At 36.7% G+C, this 24,781-nt stretch overlaps 1 protein-coding gene across 2 annotated transcripts in view; it reads right to left on the minus strand.

The window, feature by feature from the left end:
* Window positions 1-1,842: 1,842 nt before the first annotated feature.
* Window positions 1,843-24,781, minus strand: part of LOC591489 (palmitoyltransferase ZDHHC18) — a 50,063-nt gene continuing 27,124 nt past the window's right edge. Inside the window, exons 5-10 of one of the 2 annotated variants that reach the window (XM_030995306.1) lie at window positions 22,581-22,718; window positions 11,511-11,562; window positions 9,888-9,990; window positions 7,845-7,954; window positions 7,293-7,422; window positions 1,843-2,604 (exon numbers count right to left, since the gene is read on the minus strand). In XM_030995306.1, the coding sequence (XP_030851166.1) occupies window positions 2,164-2,604; window positions 7,293-7,422; window positions 7,845-7,954; window positions 9,888-9,990; window positions 11,511-11,562; window positions 22,581-22,718 (974 nt within the window). In that variant the 3' untranslated portion in view covers window positions 1,843-2,163. Of the gene's footprint in view, window positions 2,605-7,292; window positions 7,423-7,844; window positions 7,955-9,887; window positions 9,991-11,474; window positions 11,563-22,580; window positions 22,719-24,781 lie in introns of both variants that reach the window. The other variant, XM_030995305.1, reaches the window with a different exon arrangement.

Consider the following 24,781-nt stretch of genomic DNA (forward strand, 5'->3'; position numbering starts at 1 on the left):
AATCAAACTTCTAAATGTGAAATACTGATTGATTTTTACATATCTATCATAGTTTGAAGAATACCGGTAGGTAGCCCATGCATACATAGTTGAGACAGATATCACTTCATTCTTTATAACATAATTTCCTCTTGTACTTAATTTAAAATCTGATAATAGGAAATACACCCCAATGACCCCAGAAAATGTTCTGTTTGCCTTGTTCTTGCAGCACGTCCATTACATATGTGCTAGAGTTACACATTTTTCTCATTCACTTTTCAGACCCACGTGATTAAACCATTTCATGTGCAAATTTATTACAATATATGCACACAAAAAATGGTGCATGATATTTTCCCCAGCTTGAAACAAATAAAATGTCCCTATGAAATCTGAAAGCTTCAACTTTTTACATTACTCGAATATGACATCATAATTACACAATGTTTGACAGAAAACATTTTCTAAAAAGTGCAGATACAACAATCCTGATTTAAAAAAAAGTAAATTCTGTTTATCTTTCTCTTGTATACAAAATAGTTTGTTATCTAGTCCTATGTATATAATATACACATCTATATATAAATGTAAACCTTAAAAATTTCTCATATTTACATGAAATTATTCTTCTTTGAAAGTACATATTAAGGACACACATTTTTGAAATATTAATGTACATTATTTAGCTCAGTACTTTCTAGTTATAAACCATTTTGTTCCCAAACAAAACATGCTTTATCATTAAGAGCATAATCCAGTTAAATTATATGTGCCATGTATATAGCATAGGTTGCAATCCCAAGTTGGAATGACCTAGGCAGAGTTCAAGGCTTAGTAAATGTAAACATGTACTTGCCTATCATAGCGCGCTATCCAGGAATTGGATTGGAAACAAAGAAGAATTATTCACAATAATGCTGCGGTTAGACTTTCACATAAACGCTAGTATTAAGTGACACAAGAAGGTTTTTCATGACAATGCGACCGCAGCAGTATGGGAGTTACGAATAATGGGTTTGCACATATCGTCGGCCGGCTGGCAGAAGGGCGTTAGCGACTCAAAAACTACTTTTTTGTTTTATATTTAAACTGCTTTCCGTCCTGAAAATTGGTTTAAAACTTAAAAGACTAATTGAAATGTTATAGTAGAAGCCGCAATTTTTTCTCTCGGAAATAAGTCAGTTTTTTAAAAAGTTTAAGGGGATTTAGTGCTAACGCCCTTCTGCTTAACGCTTCATGTTTTACCTGAAATTCAAGCTAACTCCCTTCTGCCAGCCAGGCGACGATATACAGGTGTACTTTGCTTTTAGCTTGAGTGTAGTGGCTTAATACTTTTGATTTGAACTGCTTTGGCAGAAGATAAAGCACTTTGTGGTATTTCAAGTAAAGGATACGAGTTTGGTGTCAGTGCTAGCTTGTTTCTCTGTATGATTTAACACTTGCAAAAATTTACTGACAATAATCAGATCTTCATTGATGTGCTTGGTTTGGTTGTATATCTAGAATAAAAGTGAAACCCAAAAGAACTTCTGACATTGTAGAAGTTGTGCTGACAACTGACCATTTTTTAATGGAAACAAAAAAGAAACGGATAGAATACTTCATCCAATACATGAAGGTCGTGATGGAATGGCATCTGTGCAAAGAATGGTGAAAAGTTGGCTGTTTATAGTTGTGACTCTTAAAGGCCATCTGTACTAGTTTGGCCAGGAGGGATTAGACCACCCAGGTTTGTCAGGACAGGTGGCTATCTCATCAAATGAGCTCTCAATTAACATAAGAAAAAGAGGATCATGGGGGACCAATGGTCACCGATTAGGCATTGCTTTCTATATAGAGGGAGCAAGTAGCTACAAGTAGTACAGTGGGACTTTAACTACCTAGGTAATCGATGATAACTACATGTTAACCCATTGACCTGGTGACCAAAGAATTCTCTCTCTCTCTCTCTCTCTACCACCGGCTTAACACAGGTTTACACAATGTGTTAGCATTTGTGTTGATGTCCGCATACATACAATTGGTAATCAATTGAAGTTAACTTTTTCTAAGCTGCAAAGATGATGAAAGCCTAGAATCCTTGGTGTTAGCCTTACATGTACTCGGTGTTCAACTACTCTGAGCCATGGCACGGTAGTCCTGCTAAACACCAAACCAAACACGAATTGAAACCAGAAGGTGCTATACCGAACTCAACTTCAAGATCCCACATTGACTGGGAGTCTGGAAGGCATCATGGCTAGACGTCGTCACCCCGGGAGACGGTTGTGGGGAACCTGCGGCGTCCTCTGGTCTCGTATCGCACTGCTCCTCGCCGTGACCGGCCGGTAGCAGGGGCTGCATCTCGTGCTGCTGCTGCTGCGTGGGCGACGACGTGGAGTTGACTGAGTTGAGCGCGGCGGAGAAGCGCAACGTGGAGGCGTTGCTGTTCGTCGGGGATACCATGGAGTCTTTATTGCTCTGTATGGAGGAGGTGGTGGAAAGATCGGAGAGCTGGAGGAAGGAGACTGGATGAGCCGGCCTGGGATGATGCCTGGAGAAGGGACGGTCCTCTGAACAGCTCTCGTAGGTGCTACTATCGGAAGATGAGCTGGTTGTAAGGCTGGAACGAGGTATTGCTTGCTGCAGGCAATGGTGAAAACAATATTCATTACTAAAAAATGGCTGGAGAATCAGAATTCAAATGCAGTGGAACCTCAAAAAATGTTTTAAGCAACTCATTTTGACAGTTCTACTTCTTTTTCTTTTTTGGGGGGTAAAGCCTTGATCAAAAAGTTTCAATTAAGCAAGGCATTTCCCTGATACGTTCCACTGTATACTGCGCAGTTTGATATTTATAATACCTGTACATGTACTAATGCTCACTCTTCACTCCCTGGAAATTTGATTTACAAGCTCTTGCAATGTAACAATGATTATTAAAAACAATCATGAATTCTGTCTATATACTCTGAACATTTTAGAGATCATCAATTTTTTATTTCAAGATTCTAATCATCCATATTAAATGTGTATATTATTCTCAGACAAGTCATACCACTTGTTATGCAATCTCACTCCCATGCAGATACATGTGCATGGATGAACTTAGCAAGACACAATGCACAGGATCTCTACAAATCATAAACATCTTACATGAGCTTTAATTTACAAGCAATGTTGCAGGGTTGGGCTATGTCCATTCATAGGGAATGATTCCTAATGGTTTGAGTTGGGGGGGTCTATCAAAATGGTATACAATGTATGAAGTGTTTTAATTATGCTGACGAATAATGTACCTGTTTGCAGCAAGAAAGGCATTAACTCATCACAGAGTGAACACCCTTCTGGCCCTGAACTGACCAAATATTTTATACCTGTATCTTTGACATCACATACACCAGTATGTCAGGTTCTATTCGACAGAAAAGGTCTTGAAAAAAAAACACATCCCTAGTTCTGCAAACTTTGACAAGTGTAATGTGGAGTGCACTGATTACCTCCAAATTAACTTCCACGTGGGGCTGGATATGAAATAGTTTTTCTCCTTTTTGCTCTTTAATCCTTAACAATTTGAATAGCATTTTGGGGTGTTTTTAAGCCGGTTACACTGAAAGAATCCAAATTCAAATTCAAATGAACGATAAATAATTTGACCAAACGAGAGAAGAGAAACTCAGTACAGACAAAATATGATTATGGAAATGAGCGTTTTTGACAAAATGGTAATTCATAGTGCACTCGATAAACTTGAAGTACATACTGCACAAAGCTTGCAATTCACTTTTTGATCCCATTAAGATGCCTTTCTGTAATTCAAAGTGAGCTTGATTTGCATCATGCCTACCATTCATTATGTGTGAGAGTTAGCTTGGCGTGCAAAGAAATGTGCCGTGAAAGCTGGGATACAATGGGATCGTAAGTGGACAACACAATATGAAATCTTGCTTCCCTAAAAGCGTCAGATGCACAATCTTCTGGGCAGCATTTCACGAACGATCACGAGTACAAAATCTCCAACATCCCATTAAAACATGTGTATTACAATTAATAGACAGAGATGCCAACCTCTTGACACACAAAAAAAAAACAGACTGAGTATCCTAAAAAAGAAAAAAATCAGATTATGACGAAATCTCGACACTACCACTGGCCTGTTGGCCCCAGGCCAGTAAAATTTCAGAAAAATGTTTTACTGGTAAGTACGGTCAAGTAAAATGTTTGCTCTTGCATTAAAATTTTGTTGTTGTTGTCGAAAAATCGTATTTTAAGAGGTGATATCATATTATCGTACTAAATACGATTTAATCGTACTGGTTGGCATCTCTGAAAGGCATTTCAGTGGGAAGTTGCTGAACTTGTACTTATGACGGTTTCATGAAATGTTTAATTTGTTTTTCTTAGCACGCCAATATATTCCATACCACGTGGACAGCAAACATGACTCAAACAGGGCTTTATAAGAATTACAGGACATGTCATCTGTTTGGAGCCAGAAGGGTGTTACCTCTGTGTTAAATTATATGAGTGTATGCCCTTCCGGCTCCACTTAAACAGAACATTCAATTGGACATAGCCCCCTCCTGCAGAACAATACAAAGTCATCATACACAAATGGGGGGAAAAACATACATACTGGAACATAAGATGCTGGTAAGGAACGGGGTATCTGATTGGTCAGTGGCTGTTAAAGGCTACAGTAGGCAGCTTTTCATTGGTGGATTCTGAGTTTGCAGGCATGGGTTGCTAAAGGTACAGAAAAAAATAATGCAAACAAAAGAGGGGAAAAATCAACGGGTTAGGATCTGGGAATGACTACTACACATGACATGATGGTATAATGAACAAGACATTAAATTGTTTAATTCTTTACTGGCTCTGGTCGACCAATGGAACATACATTGGACTGCCAAACTTGACCTTTTTGCTCATATACAGTGTACATATGAAGAGCTTAATTCCAAAAGGAGCTAAATCCACTTTTGATGAAAATTGAGTTATTGATATCAGAACATTGTTCACTTAAGTACCTGTCTTTCAACAAAATTATTTACCTAAATTTTGGGAGTAATTATGAAAAGATGCACCTTCTAATATCATTTTTCCATAGATGCCTGTACAAAATCTGGTAACCCTATCGATTTAGCTCCTTTTGGAATTAAACTCTTCATATAATGGTACTATTAATAACAATTGCTACTGGTCTCATGTAAAGTTCAACTGTGCATGTATAAGTGAGATGAAAATGAAAAGGGAGTTTCATGCAAAATCTTCACTTTTTAATGTTTCATAGACTATTTAATTGTGCTGTAAGATATAATTGCATTTATCATGTATGTTCATTTTGGAAAATTCTTGGGTGCAAACTTGCAGCAGATATTTACAAATTCCTTGGTGTGGGAGAATTTCTCAAATTTCTCCTTTTTAAAAGTTGGTCTTTGGTTAACTTGTGATCCATACTACTTTAACCTTATTCTGTATCATTGTCAAGTAGCACCTTCAAACAAATAATTGATCCTGATTCTCTGCACATTGATTTAAAGCTACATAAAAGATGTGATACAAATCATTCTATGTCTTAAATTATAAAATGATGTATCAAAATATGGCAGCATTAAATAACTATCTTAATACCAAATGATACAAATCCCACAGAAATATAACCTAAACTACCGGTAAATGTAAATTCTTTCCCCATTCTTTTTCTTCAATGTGAAGCAAGTTACATGTTCATGTAAGTGGCATTTCTTGGGTCAGTTCTTGCATGGCATCATTCCAATTTATCTACCTACTCATGCAAAGTGCAGGTTAGCATACCAAGGGTACATCGTCTGTTTGGAGCCAGAAGGGCATTAACTCTGTCTAAAATAGAGTCAGTTAACGGCCTCCTGGCTCCACACAGAGGATATCATGAACAAACCTGTTAAAAAATAAATTATTGGGGTCTACACGCACAAATCACTTGCCTATATTGTTTTAATTTGGGGGGTATGGAGTGGTAAATAATGTGTACAGACTCGTGTATAGTGTTAATAAAAATAATAGTGGGTTCTTGTATAGCGCTCATGTCAGTCAGATTTGACCCTCCTGGCGCTCCCGATTATTACCCTGGCTTTAGCACGGCTGCCATACGGCGCTCTAGCATTTCAAGGAATAAATTCCTACCAGGTACCCATTTACTTCACCTGGGTGGAGTGTGGCAAATGTAGATCAATGTCTTGCCAAGGACATTAGTGCGGCGGCGGGACTCAAACTGCGGACCTTGTGATCGACAGTCCGGCGACGTATCCACTCGACCACAACACCTCTAGGTGTACCCACAAGCACATTTACGAAAGTATCTATCTTTGATTATAATTATTTCTTTATGTAAATTGATTTGTAAACTTTTACCAGGGAAAAACAAATTAATGGCTAATAAATGCTGAATTTCAAGTACTACATAAATGATTGAGGGTTGTAAGCTCAGTTTTCAGTCGTACTAGTGGTACTAAAGCATATGAGATTATTACCTCACACCCAACATTACACCTACATTCATATGTACATGAACAATTGGATGAGGTCCATAGGATTCACTACATCAAAAAGGGGATTAGCAATTCACATTGTACATGTAATACAAACAAAAAGGATGTGGACTCATTTTTACTTTATGATAGGGGAATTGTACATATAAATGACATAACTAGATTACACAATCATGTATGTGCTACAAATAAAGTATACCCAGTGCAACACAACTTCACATGGACTGCTAGTAAAGTGAGCTTATTGGTCAAATAGCCACATTTATGCAATCAAATGTGTGTAGAACAGAATAATGTTCAAGCACAAATATTTCATTTTAAAAATGAAAGAAAATAATATACAGTGAAACCTGTACAATGACCACCTACAGGGAATGCTAAAAGCAGTCCTTATGGGCAGGTGGTGCTTCAATGCGGGTTTCCTTGAACATGTTATAATGGGACGATAATTTCAAACAAAAAACGTAGTCTCCGATGGTCTTTCTATATTTGGTAATTGCTAATCAAAGCAAGGTTGACTGTCTGCTGCAAACTTCATGTACATTTGTATAAGTTCCTATCTGACATGGCTACATGTATATGTAATTCTGCAGTCTTTTCTTGTACCTAGCTTTTATCCTTCATTCAAACCTGAAAAGAACTTTTTTTAAACCATCCCCTGTTCCAGTGACCTGAATTTATCATTTTTGTCACAAGAAATTTATACTTGTCTCTGAGTATTGTGGACTTACGAACCCAAGTGTTCATTTTAACAATGACATTCAATGCTGGGTGATGGACAGGGTCAAAGGTCACTCTTACCCTTGGATAGGTAGCGCCATCGATTGTGGAGTTCTGTACTGGAATGTAAGGCTGGGCTGGGGACATGTGGCTGCTCTGGCATAGAGTCTTGGTGTATTCTTCCGTCACAATACCTCTCCTGTCTATTAAACTAAGGGGTGAAAAATAAGAGAAAAAAATGTGAAATGGATTCATTATTTTGTTATTTTACAAGAAATTCTTGTTTCATTGGTTTGGTTGGAAGGTTTTTATTTTTTATTTACCCAACTGTTAAGAAAGCATGGTTGCACATGTACATGTAAGTAAGCAAGAAGGGAACCTACGGCTTTAAGTCCTCGCAAAAGGTCCTGGTAATAGAGGATTAGGTAACGAGGGTCAAAGGGCACTATAATAGTGCATCAAAGTGATTTCGAACTCAGGACCTCTCAGTTACGAGACCACTGCTCTACAACATTAGCCATCATGATTTTTTCAATGAATGGTAAGTTGTTGTCTGAGGATTGTTGTCCAGGAGAAACCATTAGAGTTCCTCCCACTCGTCCATGCCCAGGTGCATCAGTTTTGAGGGCTTACCTTGGAGTATTTGGCCCACATAACGTGGAGCAGAAGTTTGACACAGCAGACCCATTGCTGTAGGGATTAAAGGCATCTTGGTCATGTTTCTTGGACCACGCACCTTTTATCTGGAGACAAAAAGAAAAATGGAAAAGAAAAATCACAGAACTTAATACAACTAATCACAAATAAAGTCTGAGTGGAATTGCAAAGCACAACTGAAGGAGAACGTTGTTTGATTTCAACCATACAATAACAATACATAGGATATACATTATGTTAATAATGACTTAATTTTAGATTTGTTCAAGAATAACAAATGTTTCAGACAATGCAATGTTTTTAGTTTTACAGAAAAATGAATAACAAAATTTTTAAATTAGCATAGCCACATCTGTGATGAAAACAATTCATATTGAATTGTTTTACAAAATATTAGCCTCAATTTCGTTATATTTTGTTGGCAAGAGTAGGATGCCAAATAATATATGGCTTCTCTGTCACGACAAAAGAAGATGTACATGTACATGTATCATAGCCTTAGTCACACCAATGAGACCGTCCGCTGACAGACTACAGACCAATCACAACATAAAACTGCCCCAAACGGCCAAGAGTTGGTTAGTATGGGAGTCGGTGTGTGAAGGCGGTTTGGCCGTGTGACAGACACCTCACTGACCTCAGGCATAGAAATCGTGACTGATTTAGAGCTTCTTTGATGAGGAAGAAGACATACAATTATGATGTGTTTTTCTATATTTATGGAGTAGGAGAGTCCCAGTGTACATGTGTGAAACTTAATACGCATCCTTCGGTAATGCCATGCAGCCTTGTTTCGTACAGTTTCTATTTTTAATGCTAAAAACATTGTTATTTACTGCATATTTTACTGTAAAAAAAAGACAATCTTATGACAGCGATGCTGATCATTGAAAATTGTGGTGGTGATGGTGAGGATAAAGATGATGACACCAAAAATGTGTAATGTACATAATAATGATGATAAAGAAAAAAATGCTGAAGGATGATGGAGAGTAAGATAATGAAGATCTTGATTTGAAGGACAGTTTAAATGCAAAGAATGTAAATGACTGTTGTGATGTTGCTTATTAATAGTGATGTTGATAATATTAGCAATGATGATGACATTTAATGGTGATGATTATCAAACTGATATAATAATGACAATGGATAATGATAATAGTGATACTAATGATAATAATGACAATGACAATGATGATGATGATAATGGTGTTTATGATGGTGGTGAGGCGGCTGCTGATGAGGTTGATGAAGATGATAGTGATGATGGATGCTTAAAGATGAAGTTGAGTTCTGGTCATGCGATTGCATTGTGAAAGAAATGGTGTGGAATCGACCAGAAAAGGTTGATCATCTAGCATATAAGAATTTGTGTGTATTGCAAGATTCTGGAATCATCAAAATGATAAGAAATTTGGCCAAGTCTTGGTAAAATTACAAACACTGTACACAGAAAGATGTATATGGGACTACACGAACATGTGGCGTAAAAAATCCTACCCTGGATTTTTACGATGTTACATGACATATTTAGATTATGAAGGCATTTGAAGAGCCATGCTTTTCAGGGAACATGTCTTATCTGATGTTCTTCCACACTTGCATAATAAGAATGACAATGCTCACAAATTATTTTTCACCTCTTCCCAGAACTCAACCTTCTCTTTAAATTTATAATGGTAAAGGTAATGATGATGGATGCTGCTGCTGATGATGGTGTTGGTGGTCAAGATGCTTGTGATGATTCTAATATTGATAACCCTAATATCGAAAACAGCAAAGGTAAAGATGATGGTGGTGGGGGCGGGGTTGACGATGAAGATGATGAAAATGGTGGTTGTCATGATGACAGTGACAATGATAGTGATGATGGTAAAATTGATAACGGTAGAAGTAAATGATGATGGTAAAATTGATAACGGTAGAAGTAAATGATGATGATGAAAATGCAAATAATTAAGTTTAAAAAATAATGATGATACAAATGATAACCACACACACACAGGTATTCATACTCACATCTTCATTTGTTGTGATACCAGCTGCGATAAGATACGTGTGAAAGCCTGCCAATCCTAGAACGGACCAGATCGAGATAAAACAGACCAACGCCTCCACGATAGTACAAGGTAGTCAAGGAAACAATACATCAATCATCTCAAAATTCAAACATTATTTTTTGTTTAGCATACAAAATATCAGATGCATTTAACTGTACATGTAGCTACGCAGCATTTGAAAATAATAAAAGGTTTCTTTTATTATTTAAATACAAAATTCACAATTTTCAACCCAAAATGATACATGTACATGTAAACCGGGGAAAATTCTTTCTAAATTTACAACTTTTCCCTATATTTACTCCATATTTTTGACAAAAATTGTGAAATATTTATATTTTGATAACTGTACAGATGTACATTGTATCCCTTTTAAATGCAGATATTATACAAATGTTCTACGAAAAAGAATAATTTATCAAATAATATATCTAACTGAATAAATGTGTAAGTATACTGGTATGAGGTACATGTACGTGTATACTATGGTGTTTACACTTTTATGTGTATTTGCCAATCTCCCCACATCCCTCTTCAAAGTAATTCTTGAGGGCCATGAAAGGCTGAAATATAATATTTTCCATTGGCATGACTTAACCAACTAAAGCAGAAACGGAGTTCAAAAAGTCATACCATTCTAAATGTCTGAACAAAACAAATGATGATAAATATCATGGCATTATTTGGGGTCCCTTAAAGGAATAACCTTAGCTCAGCGATAATGAATGGTCGTAAATCAGTCGAGAGTCTTCAGCCCTCATCGATTACATGCCTACTCTCTTCATGGATGTCAGTGTGTGGGACTGGAGACGATTCAATGTCAGATTATACAGTGTACTCTCTCTAATTCTATCTTGATCCAAACAGCTGGACAGATGAAGATAGGATGGAATAATCTATAGCTAGCAGAGCACGTACAGCATTATATCAAAACAAGCAAGAGGCAGGGAAAGGGGGTGGGGAGGAGGGGAGGATAGAAATGTGGAATAATTATGTGCACAAACACTGCAGGGTTAGAAAACAAATGCCTTCTCCTCTTCTCTATAGAGAACATACAATAAGGAGAATGTTCATCCACATTAAAAAATATATTTAAAAAAAAAAAGGGGGGGGGGGGGCGGGAGGCCAAAAAATGTTTGATCAAAAAGGCAAATGCTGAAAACCCCTTAAAAAAATGCTCCCCCCCCCCCAATAATAAAATGTGAAAAACACAAATTCAGAGATAGCACTGGAATGAAACAAAAATACAGATACACATGGATGGCTGAAGCATGCACCTATCTTGCAAGCGGTTTCCAGTAATAATCTATCATCATTCGATCATTTTCCATCCACTATACATTAAATCTATTACTAGATACCCCCCCCCCACACACACACACACACCTCCCAACTGCTCCTAGTTTTGTCCATGATGATATTGTATAACCAGAACTAAGCTTTAATTATTTTAAAATTCGGAGACTGCTCTAGACTGCTCCATGAAAAACAAAACAAAAAAACAAACAGATGGACACACATGGATGGTAGATGGGCTAAAGGATATCTGCCTAATGGTGTGAGGAAGATGGGAAAAGGATATCTGGCCGGCTTGTTCTTCAGCGCCTCTAAGAATCCCCCTTGCTCCGTGGTCACTGTAACGGTGAAAAAAAGAAGAGTGAAGAGAAAAGTGGGAGAGCAGATGAGAGGGAGGAGTAAAGAAATGAAAGTGAAAGAAGAGTAAAGAAATGAAAGTGAAAGAAGAGTAAAGAAATGAAAGTGAAAGAAAAGGACGGGGAAAAGAAGAAGTAAAGATAAAATAAAAGGAATTCAGAAAAAGAGGGGGAACAAGAAAATAATACATTAATTCTTTGTAACATATTTGTGAATCTTATCTGTACATGAAGTCTGACATTATATCGGGTCACCGGGAGCACCGGTAAATTTTGATATTCAATTTATCTTGAAAGCAGAAGAGTTATAGGGGCTAATTTTTCTAGTGTTTATAATACATCAATAGGGGCATCCAAATGTTTCAAAATTGTAAAGAATTACTATCCAGCCAATTTTCAAAATTTCCCAAAAATTTGTAATACCTTTAAGCATTTAAAAAATTGGAGGGACAGAAACCTAACGTTTTCATAAATATGCTTAGCATGTTTGTAACATGTTACTCTTGGCAACATCCTAAGTTTGTTGGAAGCGGTCCTTACCTAGCAACCTATTAGTAATTTAGATTGATGCCTTGAATTGATGCCTTGATTTACCTGTATGTTTTACCTTGAACACATATATATTATTTGTTATGGTTGTATGGGATAGAATGTCTTAGTAGGCCTGTCCTCACTATCTAGAGATTGCCAAATATCCAGCTATTTGAACTATCCCGATCGCAAACTATCCAGCTAATTTGTGTCTTCATTAGACCGAAGTAGCAAATTAGCTGGATAGTTGGTCGGGATAATATCCCAAGATATCTTGGGATAGTTTGCAAAATATCCTTTTTATTGGCAAAATATCCAGCTATTTGTCCCGTGCGTCTTCACTAGACCGAAGATTCGCAATACACGCTAACGCTGAGCAAAATATCTCGAGCAAATTTCTCAAGGTCGAGTTTCGAGTTTCGAGGTCGAATCTCGAGATAGTGAAGATGCGATTTGTTACTTCGGGATTATTTCCCAAATAGCGGGCTATTTGGCAATCTCGAGATGATGAAGACGCGCCTAGTGAAATGTCAGTGACTCTAGCAGGAGCATCAATTACTTTTCAGGCATGAAGAAAAAGGTCTCCTTGAATATAAAGGCATGCTATGAATCTTATCATGTAAATTGATTCCAACACATAAATCATTCTGACAGGCAATGAATAAATCCATTCTTAACATTACAGGCATGTTGCAAGTACAACTGTCATTCCCTTTAACAATAATTCACATTGGTCTAGTCAAAATTGTCATACAGCTATGTACATGGGAATGAAACCTGTATACATAGAAACTAGACTATTTCAATAGTCAGAACGCAAACTCCATATACATTGTATGTGTTGTTAGGTAGGGCAAGACATGATGTTTGTCCTGAACTAGGAATAAATACTGCATGCAATTCACTTTCTGATTATTGAGATATTATTGTACAATTATTATATATCATACAATATTATTTGTAACAGGTGAATGAAACAATTTGTATCGAGGCACTACTTCCCAAAAGCGTATATGAATTAAATTTGGTTACAATACGAGAATGGCCTATGGACATTCTTCACATGCATACACATATATTTTCTTTGTATATTTTATTACAGCAAAACATGAGAATCACATATTTACAAGATTCAATAAAATGGAAAAAACTACAGATTATATTTTATAAATTGCCCATGAAAGTGAATGCTCCTTATAACACAAAAAACCTATCCTCACAGCCTCACACTTTGCTGGCACTGAATGCGATTGGGGTTGCTAAGACCTCATCTCAAATTTCCCACTAGCAGCTAGCAACCAAGTCGGGCAGCGCATCCAAAAATTGCATCACATGAAACCCCTGGGGGCGCAATATACATCCAATCAAGTCACGTCCTAAGCTGAAAGTGCGTCTTGCTCACGATCCGACCGGTGCGACAGAAGCGGATGGCCCGCGGCGTTTCTCGATTCGAAGGCGACAATCTCAGCCGATAAACATCAAGTGCGTTGATATCGTAACAGGTAGGAAGGCCTCAAATGAAGTAACCTTTCTTTACATCATTAAATAGAGGAGGTGGAGCTCTGCTGAAAGCTATAATCTTGAGCTCTGGTTTAAAAATTGCATGTCGAGGGAACATGGCTATAATTCATTCTGGATTGTTTATCATGCAGCAGAATGATTGTTTGAACCAGTAAAATAAAAAAAAACTCACACAAACTTGCTGGAAATCATCCTCAATAAAAAAACACAACTCTAATTTGCACATTTAAAACTCTAAAGTCACAAGAAGAAATAGGATACAGTGTGTGAGTGTGACTAGTTTTATGTTTCTGGACCCAAGATATTAATCTTTATTTGCCACTCTCCAGTCTCCACCCAGGTGAGGTAAATGGATACCGGGTAGGAAGAAATTCCCTGAATACCAAAGCCTATCTTTTATCTGTTGCATTAGCTTTCCAGCTCCGGTTACATATTACTCCCCATACTATCGTCCGGTTTTACCATAAAGGCTTGAAAATAGACCAGTTTACAAACATATTTTTAAACAAGCTTGTTCTTGACAGCCTAAAAGCTTGCCCAAGAATTGCCCTACATAGCAACAAGTACATTTGTATAAATGTATACAAACTGGATTCAGAGTATTGTAGTTTTTTTAATGGAATAACTTGTCGCTTTGTCTCCAGGAAATGCCCATAAATGTCAGTAAACCGGGAGGGGTCCCCATCAATTAAAAGTCTTTTACGCACAATATTCATCTGCACTGGAAAAAGAAATTCTCAATTGATTTCTTCCAATCATGTAATGTGTTTAAGTACACAGAGGCATTGATTTATCGCATCTTTTCAGAAGGTCTGATGCTCAGCAGACACCCAATAGTCCCACTGGTACAAAATTATGCTGTTTATCTCTATCCAGCGTGATCTAACAACGCTGCTTGCCGATGCATTCAATCGACCCAGTGAGGCAAATTTGCCCAAGGATGTTAAGGCGATGATGCCACAACAACTCCCCTGTGGTAGAAGGTGATATTATTGGCGCGAGGCGTGAAAGCGGAATGATAATATTATGGATCTGGCAGGGAATAGAATCTGAAATGAATGATGAACCTTGTTGGCAAATCAGCGGATGCATGCTCTCCAGGGAATGAGCCTAGATATTCAATCTTCAGATTTTTAGTAGGAAGCTTATAACAGCAAGGCACAATGACAACGGTTTGTAATTCCTTTACGAGGAAACATTTATATCACCTTTCCCTCTGCTTGCTATCGATGGATCTCTCAATTATAGGTTTAGAGAGGACATTGCGGATCTAAAGGCATGTTCAGAAGTAGCGCAGTAACCGCCACAAAAAAAGCACCACTGAACAGCAACTGACTGCAACAAAGGTCTTGAGTATATTTTCTCTGTACTGATCTCTGTGTTATAAGGTATAGAAATATGAAGCGCATTACGCTTTATGTCATCATAAAAAAGCGGTTTCTCCACATCATATCAGAACAAGCCTTAAAGGTCATGAGCGTGATGATCCCCCCTCTTTTTTCTTTCTTGTCTGGGATCGAAAAGGCACTGAAAAACCTGTTGCTCCCTCACCTTGTTTTTCTATAGCTTGTCAGTTAATTTCAGGACACTGTGCCTCTATTTTACAAAATCCTGAATCTGCCACTAATTGGCACAATATGCAAAGAAAACTGATACTATAATCAATAAATTAATGATGGAAGCCTGGATTGTAGGCTACATGTACATGTCTTCTGGCCATTACGGCATTTAAGAGAGATCTATGCAAATGCGCTCAACAGATTATACAACCTTTTATGGCACAACTCTGTAATGGCATTTGGTTTAATAATGCAGTAATTGTTTTCTGACCTTTAAAAATGCTTCAACTACTCCTACAATCTGCTTTTCGATATGTATGCAGATTGAGCACTTTAATCCAGAGTTTCCAGACATTACGAAATAACAAACTATAATTTGGGTTTTACATTGTGTTTATGAGCAGTTGCTTCAAAAAAACATCCACATGTGAGAAAAAACAATATTTTTTGCTTGCAGAGTGTACATGTAAATGCAGGTTTTGATTAAAATTACTTAAAACCTTTCAAAAAAGTAACACAGTTCTGCTATACTTTATGTAAGTTAAAGGGAAAGTCCACCCCCAAAATAAGTTTGTTTCGATAGAGGCAGAATAATAAGAAAATCAGGTGAGTGAAAGTTTGAGCAAATTCTGAATGAAAATAAGAAAGTTATGAATTATTGAAGTTGTGATCAATCAAATACAAATTGGCAACTCTGTGACTTATTATACGAGCTCTCCTTCATTTGCTTTGTGCATAATATTCCATAAAATCATGTTTTCTTCGTTATTGATGACGGAATATATATTTTTTCCTTGCAGGGGGAGTATAGAAACATATTTGCAATTATTATATTTAGGGTGCATGTATTTTTGAAATTTTTCTTGAGGGAAAATGAAAATTTTAGATTTTTTTAGTACTGAGCAAATGAAAGTTGAGCTCGCATGATACGTCATAGAGTTGCCAATTTGTGTTTGATTGATCACAACTTCAAAAATCCTAACTTCCTTATTTTTAATCGGAATTTGCTCAAACTTTCACTGACTTGTTTCTCTCATTTTTCTCCTCCTATTAAAACTAACTTAATTTCAGGGTGGACTTCCCCTTTAAGTCATTTTGAGCCAAAAATGCTATTACATGTACAGTATGAGATAACAATATGAGTTTAAAACTCTGTTGCTGTTCCTCTGCAGTTGAAATTTACTATGATCTTAAATGCTTTACTCTGAATGCCTACAAAATGATTCTGAACAAAAACAAGAAAGCAGACTTCTTCATCATTCCTGTTCATTTAACCTTTTATGTTACCCTGCATTTTTGTCATCTTGTCTTGTTGTTATCGTTTCTACTATCACACGACAATTATACCGTACATTTTGTATAAAGAAGAGTATTTAAGTTTTAACCCTTCTTCCTCAGTATTTGTTTTTCTCCTGGTCAATCACCTTCATAAATGAAGGTCTTCCCTGGGAATGTATCATGTATATCATTGACTACATGGTGTTCCAAAAAGAATGGATTTTGGGGTTTGTTGAAATACAATAGTAGATTTGAGAGGCTCTCAATATTTTCAAGACAGAAAATATATATTTTCTAGGAATCTATATCAATGTATTTTTATCTCATACATGTATTTGCAGCTACATTACATACATGTAGCTCTTATTTTAGCTTCCCAGAGCTACAAGTACAGTGTACATATGTATATCACTCTTAAATCAGGGAGTTGATCAACTCCAACTCCCTGCTTAAAGTCATTGTAAATTTTTTATTGCCAGGCAGAACTGAATCTATTGATTAAGATAATAGAATCATTCTACCTTTCACAACAATGATACACAGTCATTGTATACATGTAGCCATATTCTGAAAATGCATGCCTTGCAGAACAAACATTTGGGGACTATTATTCCCAACTTGTGTTCTAAGGGAAATATTTCCAAAAGGAATCGGAATGACAAAGTCATTTATTTTCCTTTTGTTGGCTTACCCTGTACCATGATAACTTTTAATCAGGATCTGATGATAATGGGACACTCTTATATTCCAAAGAGTGGTAATATGAGCTCCCGGAACATTGGCATACAAAGTATACAGTGTTTCTTGTATAAACTAGGCCTGTTTTCATCAGCTTGAGTTAGCCAAATAACCCGCTATTTTCAGACTCTGGATATTATCCTGAAGCTTGAAATTGCGTCCTCACCAGACCGAAAGGCCCATCACAAATTAGTCCACTATTTCCCAAATAGTGGGATATTTAGGAAACGAGACCAAGATTTCTCTGGATAATTCTTGACCAGATAACCCGCTAATTGCAACTGTGGGCTGATGATGACGCAAATTAGCTGGATAATTTGTGATCGGGATAGTTAAAATACCAGGTTATTTGACAAACTCAAGCTGATGAAGACAGGCCTACTGACATTCAACAGGACACAATGGACGTCTTCAAACCTCCTTCATCAAGGTAAAAGAGTAGTATAGAGTACCCAGGGTTTTCTAGAACTACACCTCCTTCAAAAGGCTCGTCATCCGTATCCAGTTCCAATAACAAGTTCAAATAGATGTAACAAGTTCCAATAACAAGTTACAATCTCGAGATTGCCAAATATCCAGCTATTTGAATTATCCCGATCGCAAACTATCCAGCATATTTACGTCTTCATTAGACCGAAGTAGCAAATTAGCTGGATAGTTGGTCGGGATAATATCCCAAGATATCTCGGTCTAGTTTGCGGTTTTCCGTGTTTACTAGTTGTACTAGCGCGGCGCTGAGCGGTATAGATCGCATACTGTGCGAGGAAAACCGGAAATCGTTGTGCATGATGGGATCGGGATATTTGACTCCGTACTTCGGTCTAATGAAGACGGTTGCAAACTATCCCGCTAGTTGGGAAATAGTGGGATATTTTGCAAACTAGACCGAGATATCTTGGGATATTATCCCGACCAACTATCCAGCTAATTTGCTACTTCGGTCTAATGAAGACGCAAATAGCTGGATAGTTTGCGATCGGGATAGTTCAAATAGCTGGATATTTGGCAATCTCACGATAGTGAAGACGGGCCTAGTGACTGATATAAGCTCCTGAAAACATTGCATCTGTTGGGGTATATTAGATGAGTTGTTAGATAATTCTTGCAAGCAGGTTCAATGAAACAGAGGCAAGGCCCATCGTTTGAAAGATCTTCTTCAAGAACTAACTTATAGTTTCAAACCAATTAAAATCAACCCAAGAAAATTCCAGGAAACTTTCAAACATACCGCGCAGTGTGCAGGCGCACTTTCACTCCTTTTTGAATTGATGGTCACGATTTTCAAATAGATAGTGTAGAACACTGAATCGCACTGCCTCATACATGTATGTGAACACTGTATGGCACAAAAATCTACAAAGAATATGTAGGAATCTACAAAAAACTATTTTTTTCATAGACATCTACGAATATTAATTTCATAGCAATTTATGAAGAAAAAAAAAGTACATATCATATCACACAGCCATACAAATAGATATGGCCAAAGGCTGGCTTCTAGAAGCTTGAAAAACAACTATCGCATTTCTTAGCAGTATATCATTCGTTTAGAGCCTCAAGGCATTAACTTTGTGCTTATAAAGTATAAATAAATAATAATTACAGTGCTTATATAGTGCCTAACACTTACTTTGTCAGAAGTCTCTAAGCGCTCTACAATAATGTGCAGCATAATTACCCTGGCTTTAGCAGTGCAGCTGTTACGCGCGCTGCGTTTCAAGGAATAAATTCCTACCAGGTACCCATTTACTTCACCTGGGTGGAGTGTGGCAAATGTAGATCAATGTCTTGCCAAAGGACATTAGTGCAGCGGCGAGACTCGAACCGCGGACCTTGTGATCGACAGTCCGGCGACGTATCCACTCGACCACAACACCTCTACGTATATACATTTGTCATGTCCTTTCGGAACCAGAATGGCATTAACTCATATCAAGTACTTTAACATTTTTAACATTTAATTCATTCTCTTCCGGCTCTGAACAGATAATGTTCTGTTCCACATGTAGATCTTAAGAACTACATACACATGTAGGTGTTGGGCAACCTTTCAGAAATATGGCAGCACGACATGAATAGTCAACGAGTTTATACCTATGGAGAGTCCAATGTCATGGACATTGACAATGAGATGGCTCAGTGAATACCTGCAAAAATGTGAAGTTACATGTAACCTGGCTCACGTTCAAGGGATTTTATTGTGCCTGGAATTGTGGTCTTCTTTGAAAATGTGACACAAAATGATGCACATTTTGAACGTACACTGGTAGAGAATAACAAAAGAGTCAAAAAGAAAGAAAAAATTAAAAGGGGAAAGAAAAAAAGGCAGACAAATTAAGACGCAGCACTAATTAATGGTCAATTTAAAGCCTGATTTGAAAGGAACATTTTATGTGATATTCGTAATTAACAGCACATATGAGCCTTTCAAAACAAATGCCTCCAGAAATATGAAAACCGAAGCAAAAAAAAAAAAAAAAAAAGTTATATTTGCCACACGTTCTATGACAACTCATGTTCAATCATTCAAAAACATGATTTCTTCATGTCTGGCAAGAATGAAGATTTTTTATATTTTTTATGCAGTTGTATTAAAGCTTTTTTAATATCTGCCATAGTTTACAGGAGGGATTAGACTGCCCTGCAAGGTCACTGGACAGGTGGTTATCTCATCAACTCAGCTCTCAGTTAACATAAGAAAAAGAGGATTATGGGGGACCAATGGTCACCGATTAGGCATTGTTTGTTATATAGAGGGCGCAAGTAGCTACAAGTAGTGCAGTGGGCCTTTAATAAATGTAGCTCACAGTGTCATTTTTCTCCCAATTAAACCGCTTCATCTGCATTAATCATTCTATATATCCTTGATTCCTTGCACAATGTTAGTAGGGCTATGAGATCAAACGCTGGGAATAATAATTCTATTTTTATCCAAAGATGTTTATTTTTGTCAGAATAGGCCCATGCATGCACAATGTTAACCAAAGGAATTGTTGGTGATTTTCCAAAATGCTTGATAATCTACAGGCCCCAGCATATAATTAATAGCACAGTTGTCATGAACAGACCTTGTCTTGAAAATGACCATCATTTTTATTTTTAAGTTAGGCCAAATAAAAAAAAAAAACATGTTTAGCGTCCTGTTTTTTTGAAAAATAGGAAGGAGGAGACCCCCCCTTTTTTTTTTTTCTTTCAAAATGGCCGCTCGGTACATTTTCCCTGACAATCTGTTTTCTTTTCAAGATGGCCGTCAACTTTTTTTTTTTTTTTTTTAATCAGAAATAGATCCATTTTAGCAGTGTTTTTCATGTTTTTTTTCTTTAAAAAAAAATTCAAAAATTCAAAAAAAAATAGGAGGCGGCCCCCAAAAAGGAAGCATGTTTATTTTTTTTAATGGCCTTATACATACATGTACATATGCATGTAAACACCTACATATGATGTACACTGTACGCATGTACATGAATTACTCATCTTTATTGGAGCCTATTCAATGAAATTCTCTCTATATGTTATGCCAGAAAGTGGGCACGATCGAAGCATGGTTATCGTATCAAAATATCCCCCATTCATAGACATTCAAAGTTTCTAATGTTTACTCACTGTTATCATAAACTTCTGCATGACTGGAATTGGACATTGAGCAGTATTTTCACAAAATGTTCAGTGTACCATTACACAAGCCAGTCAGCATATAAATTTGACAAGTAAATAGTGTACCCATTTGTCATACAGTGTATCATTTACGTTTCCTATTGATGCTATTGGTAAAGCCTAAATGTACATACGGTACTGTATGTCTGGTTGCAGTTTCTGATACAGGCATAAAAACATTTAAGGGCAAATAAACATATAGGGGAAATCCCCTAACATTGACATCGAGTCGGTGTGCATTGTGATAAAAGCATAACAAAATGAGAGAGACAGTTCATCAGTAAAAGGTCCTGGGAATACTTTAACGGATAAACCAATGAATGACAGCCACTAGTTCGAAATCATTTTTTCTAAATGGTTGTAAATAAGTTTGAGTAAAACCAACAAGACAAGACACAAAATCAAAAATTAGCCAATACTTAGAAAATGTCTTTCTGATTGTGTGGGCATGTTTAATATAACAGCACAAACCTCACAGAACATGCAATAAAATGGGTAGAAAACGTTTTTTGTTGGTGTGTGTGTGTGCAAACGAGTGAGAGCATGTTCAACAGCAACGACCTCACAGGACAAGAAACACTAAAACACATCCACTAGTCGACCGAAAGTTTTCATGTTGTTTGGGAAATTGAGAGCCCAAGAGAGCATATATTTCAATGCAAGAAACCCCCACAGGACACACAATTATAACACAGCCAGTGGTTGAGGAACAGGAAACAGACTAATTAATCATTCAGGCAATTCTACATTATAGTTCCTACAATCCAGACAGGATTTTCACTAATTGGACACAATGGATCGTCAGGAGAAATAAAAAACATTCAAAGCAAATCAAAATTACAAACCCATGACACTTTCATACCTGCCAACCTGAGACAAGAGAATTTAGGAGTAAATTTTTCTCGCTGTGTATATCTTCTATGAGCGCGAGCGCGGATGTCGGCGTGAACTGGTTATCAGTGCTGTGTTATGCTTTAGTCTTATACATACATGTACATACATGTACATATTGGTATTTATTGAGAACCTTTACATGAACATGCTCAAGGCGCTTTACATTTCAAAATACAAACATAATAGTTATATATTCTCCAAGTGAAAAACTCTTTAAAAAAAATTAAATTAAAAAAAATCGGAGTTTTGAGGCATGCACTCGGAATTCGGAGTTGGTATGAAAAATGCGGAGGAACTCCGCCTAAATCGGGGTGGTTGGCAGGTATGCACTTTCTTCAGAAAATGTTCACATGTATGACATGATAATAAATATAAATTGCAGGGCCCTATGACAGAACAGCACCTGGGTAAATTGAAATAGAAGTAGTTGAAGTAGCAGTAGCAGAAGAAAAAGAAGAAGCAGCAGCAGAAGAAGAAAAAGGATGAGGAGGAGGACGAGGAGGAGGAGGAGGAGGAGGAGGAGAAGAGGAGAGGAGGAGGAGGAGGAGGAGGAGGAGGAGGAGGAGGAGGAGGAGGAGGAGGAGGAGAAGGTGAAGAAGAAGAAGAAAAAGAAGAATGAGGAGAAGAAGAAAAAGAAGAAGTAGAAATAGTAAAAGAAGAAGAAGAGGAAAAGAAGAAAAAGGCCAATTTGTTTGTTTTTTATTTTTAGAAATAAAGTGGTTAGTCTTTCATTTCTCCTAAGAATACCAAAGATGACTCTCACGTCTATGCTCGAGATTTATATTTAGGATACTTGAGAACTAGAAATATTGGACTGCCACTTACCTAGTACAAGTGTAGTAATATTGCAGGCAAAGACAAACATAGATAATATACACGTTGAGACCAAGAAGAGATAGAAATAGCGGTAATTCCTCTTGCCAACGCAGTTTCCCACCCACGGACAATGGTGGTCAAAATTTTCTGCAGAAGAAAAATAGAAGAAAAGACACATAAAATAGAATACAAACTTTGAAAACAGACATCAACAATGTAAAATTTTAAATCACATGTGGTACATACATGTATACAACACTACTTTTTACTTCCACATGAGCAGTCTTCAAAAAGCCTACTGTATACAAAATTTGACATCAAAGCTGGAGGGAAAGCAGTAATCAAGATGACCCATTTAATAATGAATGGTCAAATACACTTAAGCAAAAAAAAGAAAAAAAGAAAAGGAAGATGCCAGTAGTGGACACTTTTTAATCTTTATTATTCAAAATGTTCATACAGGTATAAACTGTCAATAAAATAAATAAAGAAATATATATCAAATTAAAAGAAATTAATACTCTACCCACATCAATTACGGTATGATCAAGTTTCACACTTGAATGAGCACATCAATTTAACTATTATAAGATCCGATTAAGAACTGCGTAAAAAGGCAAGCAGACATTTGAATGTTAATGAACATGTGTCAGATTTCCCATTGTTGCAATTTTCTTTCAGACTCATATTTTGAAAAATGGCTATGCTCACTCATGTGTGAATGGTATGATTCCATTTGCATTTCATAAGAAGATCTGATTTTGTGTTTATTTAGGGTTTATTATATTTATTTGAAAATAATAATCATAAATGGTGTCCAATTTCCTCTTTTATTTCCTTCCTGAGTGTAGTTCTTGTTGACGTACATGTAACAATGACTGGGCATACAGAGTTTTGTAATATCATGAACCTTTTAAAGAGAGGTGGCAATACTTAATGATATTTTGGAAACCATACAAAGTCAGGCCAATTTATGAAAAATGTCTCTATTTTGAAGCATATTTGGGTCTTTAATTAAGAAGCTTACAAAACAGTGCTTACTGTGTATACATTGTAATTCAAATGACTACATAATGCACATGAATGTATTGAATTAAAAAATGATTTTAATTACTTATTCATATTTTAAGTCACACAAAATATGTTATTTCTTCTCAGACTTTCTCTCAATTGAATACAGTGAGTTTTGGGTTTACTGGACAAAATTATCTGTTTATCTCAACAATAACAGCAAAAACAAAATGTAACATACGGTATATATAAATATAATGAAAAGTCATAAATATTGTAATACTACATACCATTGGGTAATAAATTTACACAATCCAGATGTTATAAGGATAGAAATCAAAGACAGGTGACAAGGGAAGGGGCATTAACATGTACATGTACATGTACATGTATAAAGAGGGGGCCCCTTAATGGCCATGACTGAGTAAAGCATCATTGAACTATTTATAAGAGTGCTTTAATCAAACTAAATCTTCTATTGACACTGTAACTGGTACACGTACATGTATACATAATATCTGATTGATAAGCAAGCACACATGCTTCAGTATACAGTTGTACTTGTACACGCAGCTCAACTGTATCAAAATAAAGTGCTATGGTTTATTGGTTACTCAAAAATGCTTAAAAATGACAAATATATTAAGAAAATAAGAGAAAATTTAAATTCTGGTTAAAATAAAGAGGAAATTTTAATTCTGGTTAAAATTTAAATTAATGCTCAATGTTAATAACCAAGCTACATGTACACTCTTTAGAGTGGTCAGAAGTTTCTTGTATTTTAGGGAATTTCAATGTTACAAGACTTTCAATGTTACAAGACATCCAATTCATGAGTAAATCTTGCTATTTTTTTCTATTTGGAGGAGCCTTAATTTAATAGTCAAACTGCGCACGAAGCAGTGTTTAAATGTCAGAAAAACATATTGATTTACACTGTACAGATAGTTTTTTGCAATTATTTTTCCTTTGATGTCTGTTATCTTGGTAATCATGGAGAGGGATGGGAGGCAAGGGGAATTGAAACTTTGGGAGAGTGGATTGGGGGGGGGGGAAGGGGGTAAAAGATGAGAAGGAAAGAGGGAAGGGGAGGGGGAGAGAAGGGGAGGGGGGGGGGGAGAGAAGGGAAGCTGGATAGTAAGAGGGAGGAGAAAGAGAAGAGGGAGAGCTGAAGGGTAGATGGGAGTTACAGGGGAGAG

Source organism: Strongylocentrotus purpuratus, unplaced genomic scaffold (assembly GCF_000002235.5).
Source record: "Strongylocentrotus purpuratus isolate Spur 01 unplaced genomic scaffold, Spur_5.0 spur5_scaffold_21, whole genome shotgun sequence".
Classification (NCBI taxonomy): domain Eukaryota; kingdom Metazoa; phylum Echinodermata; class Echinoidea; order Camarodonta; family Strongylocentrotidae; genus Strongylocentrotus; species Strongylocentrotus purpuratus.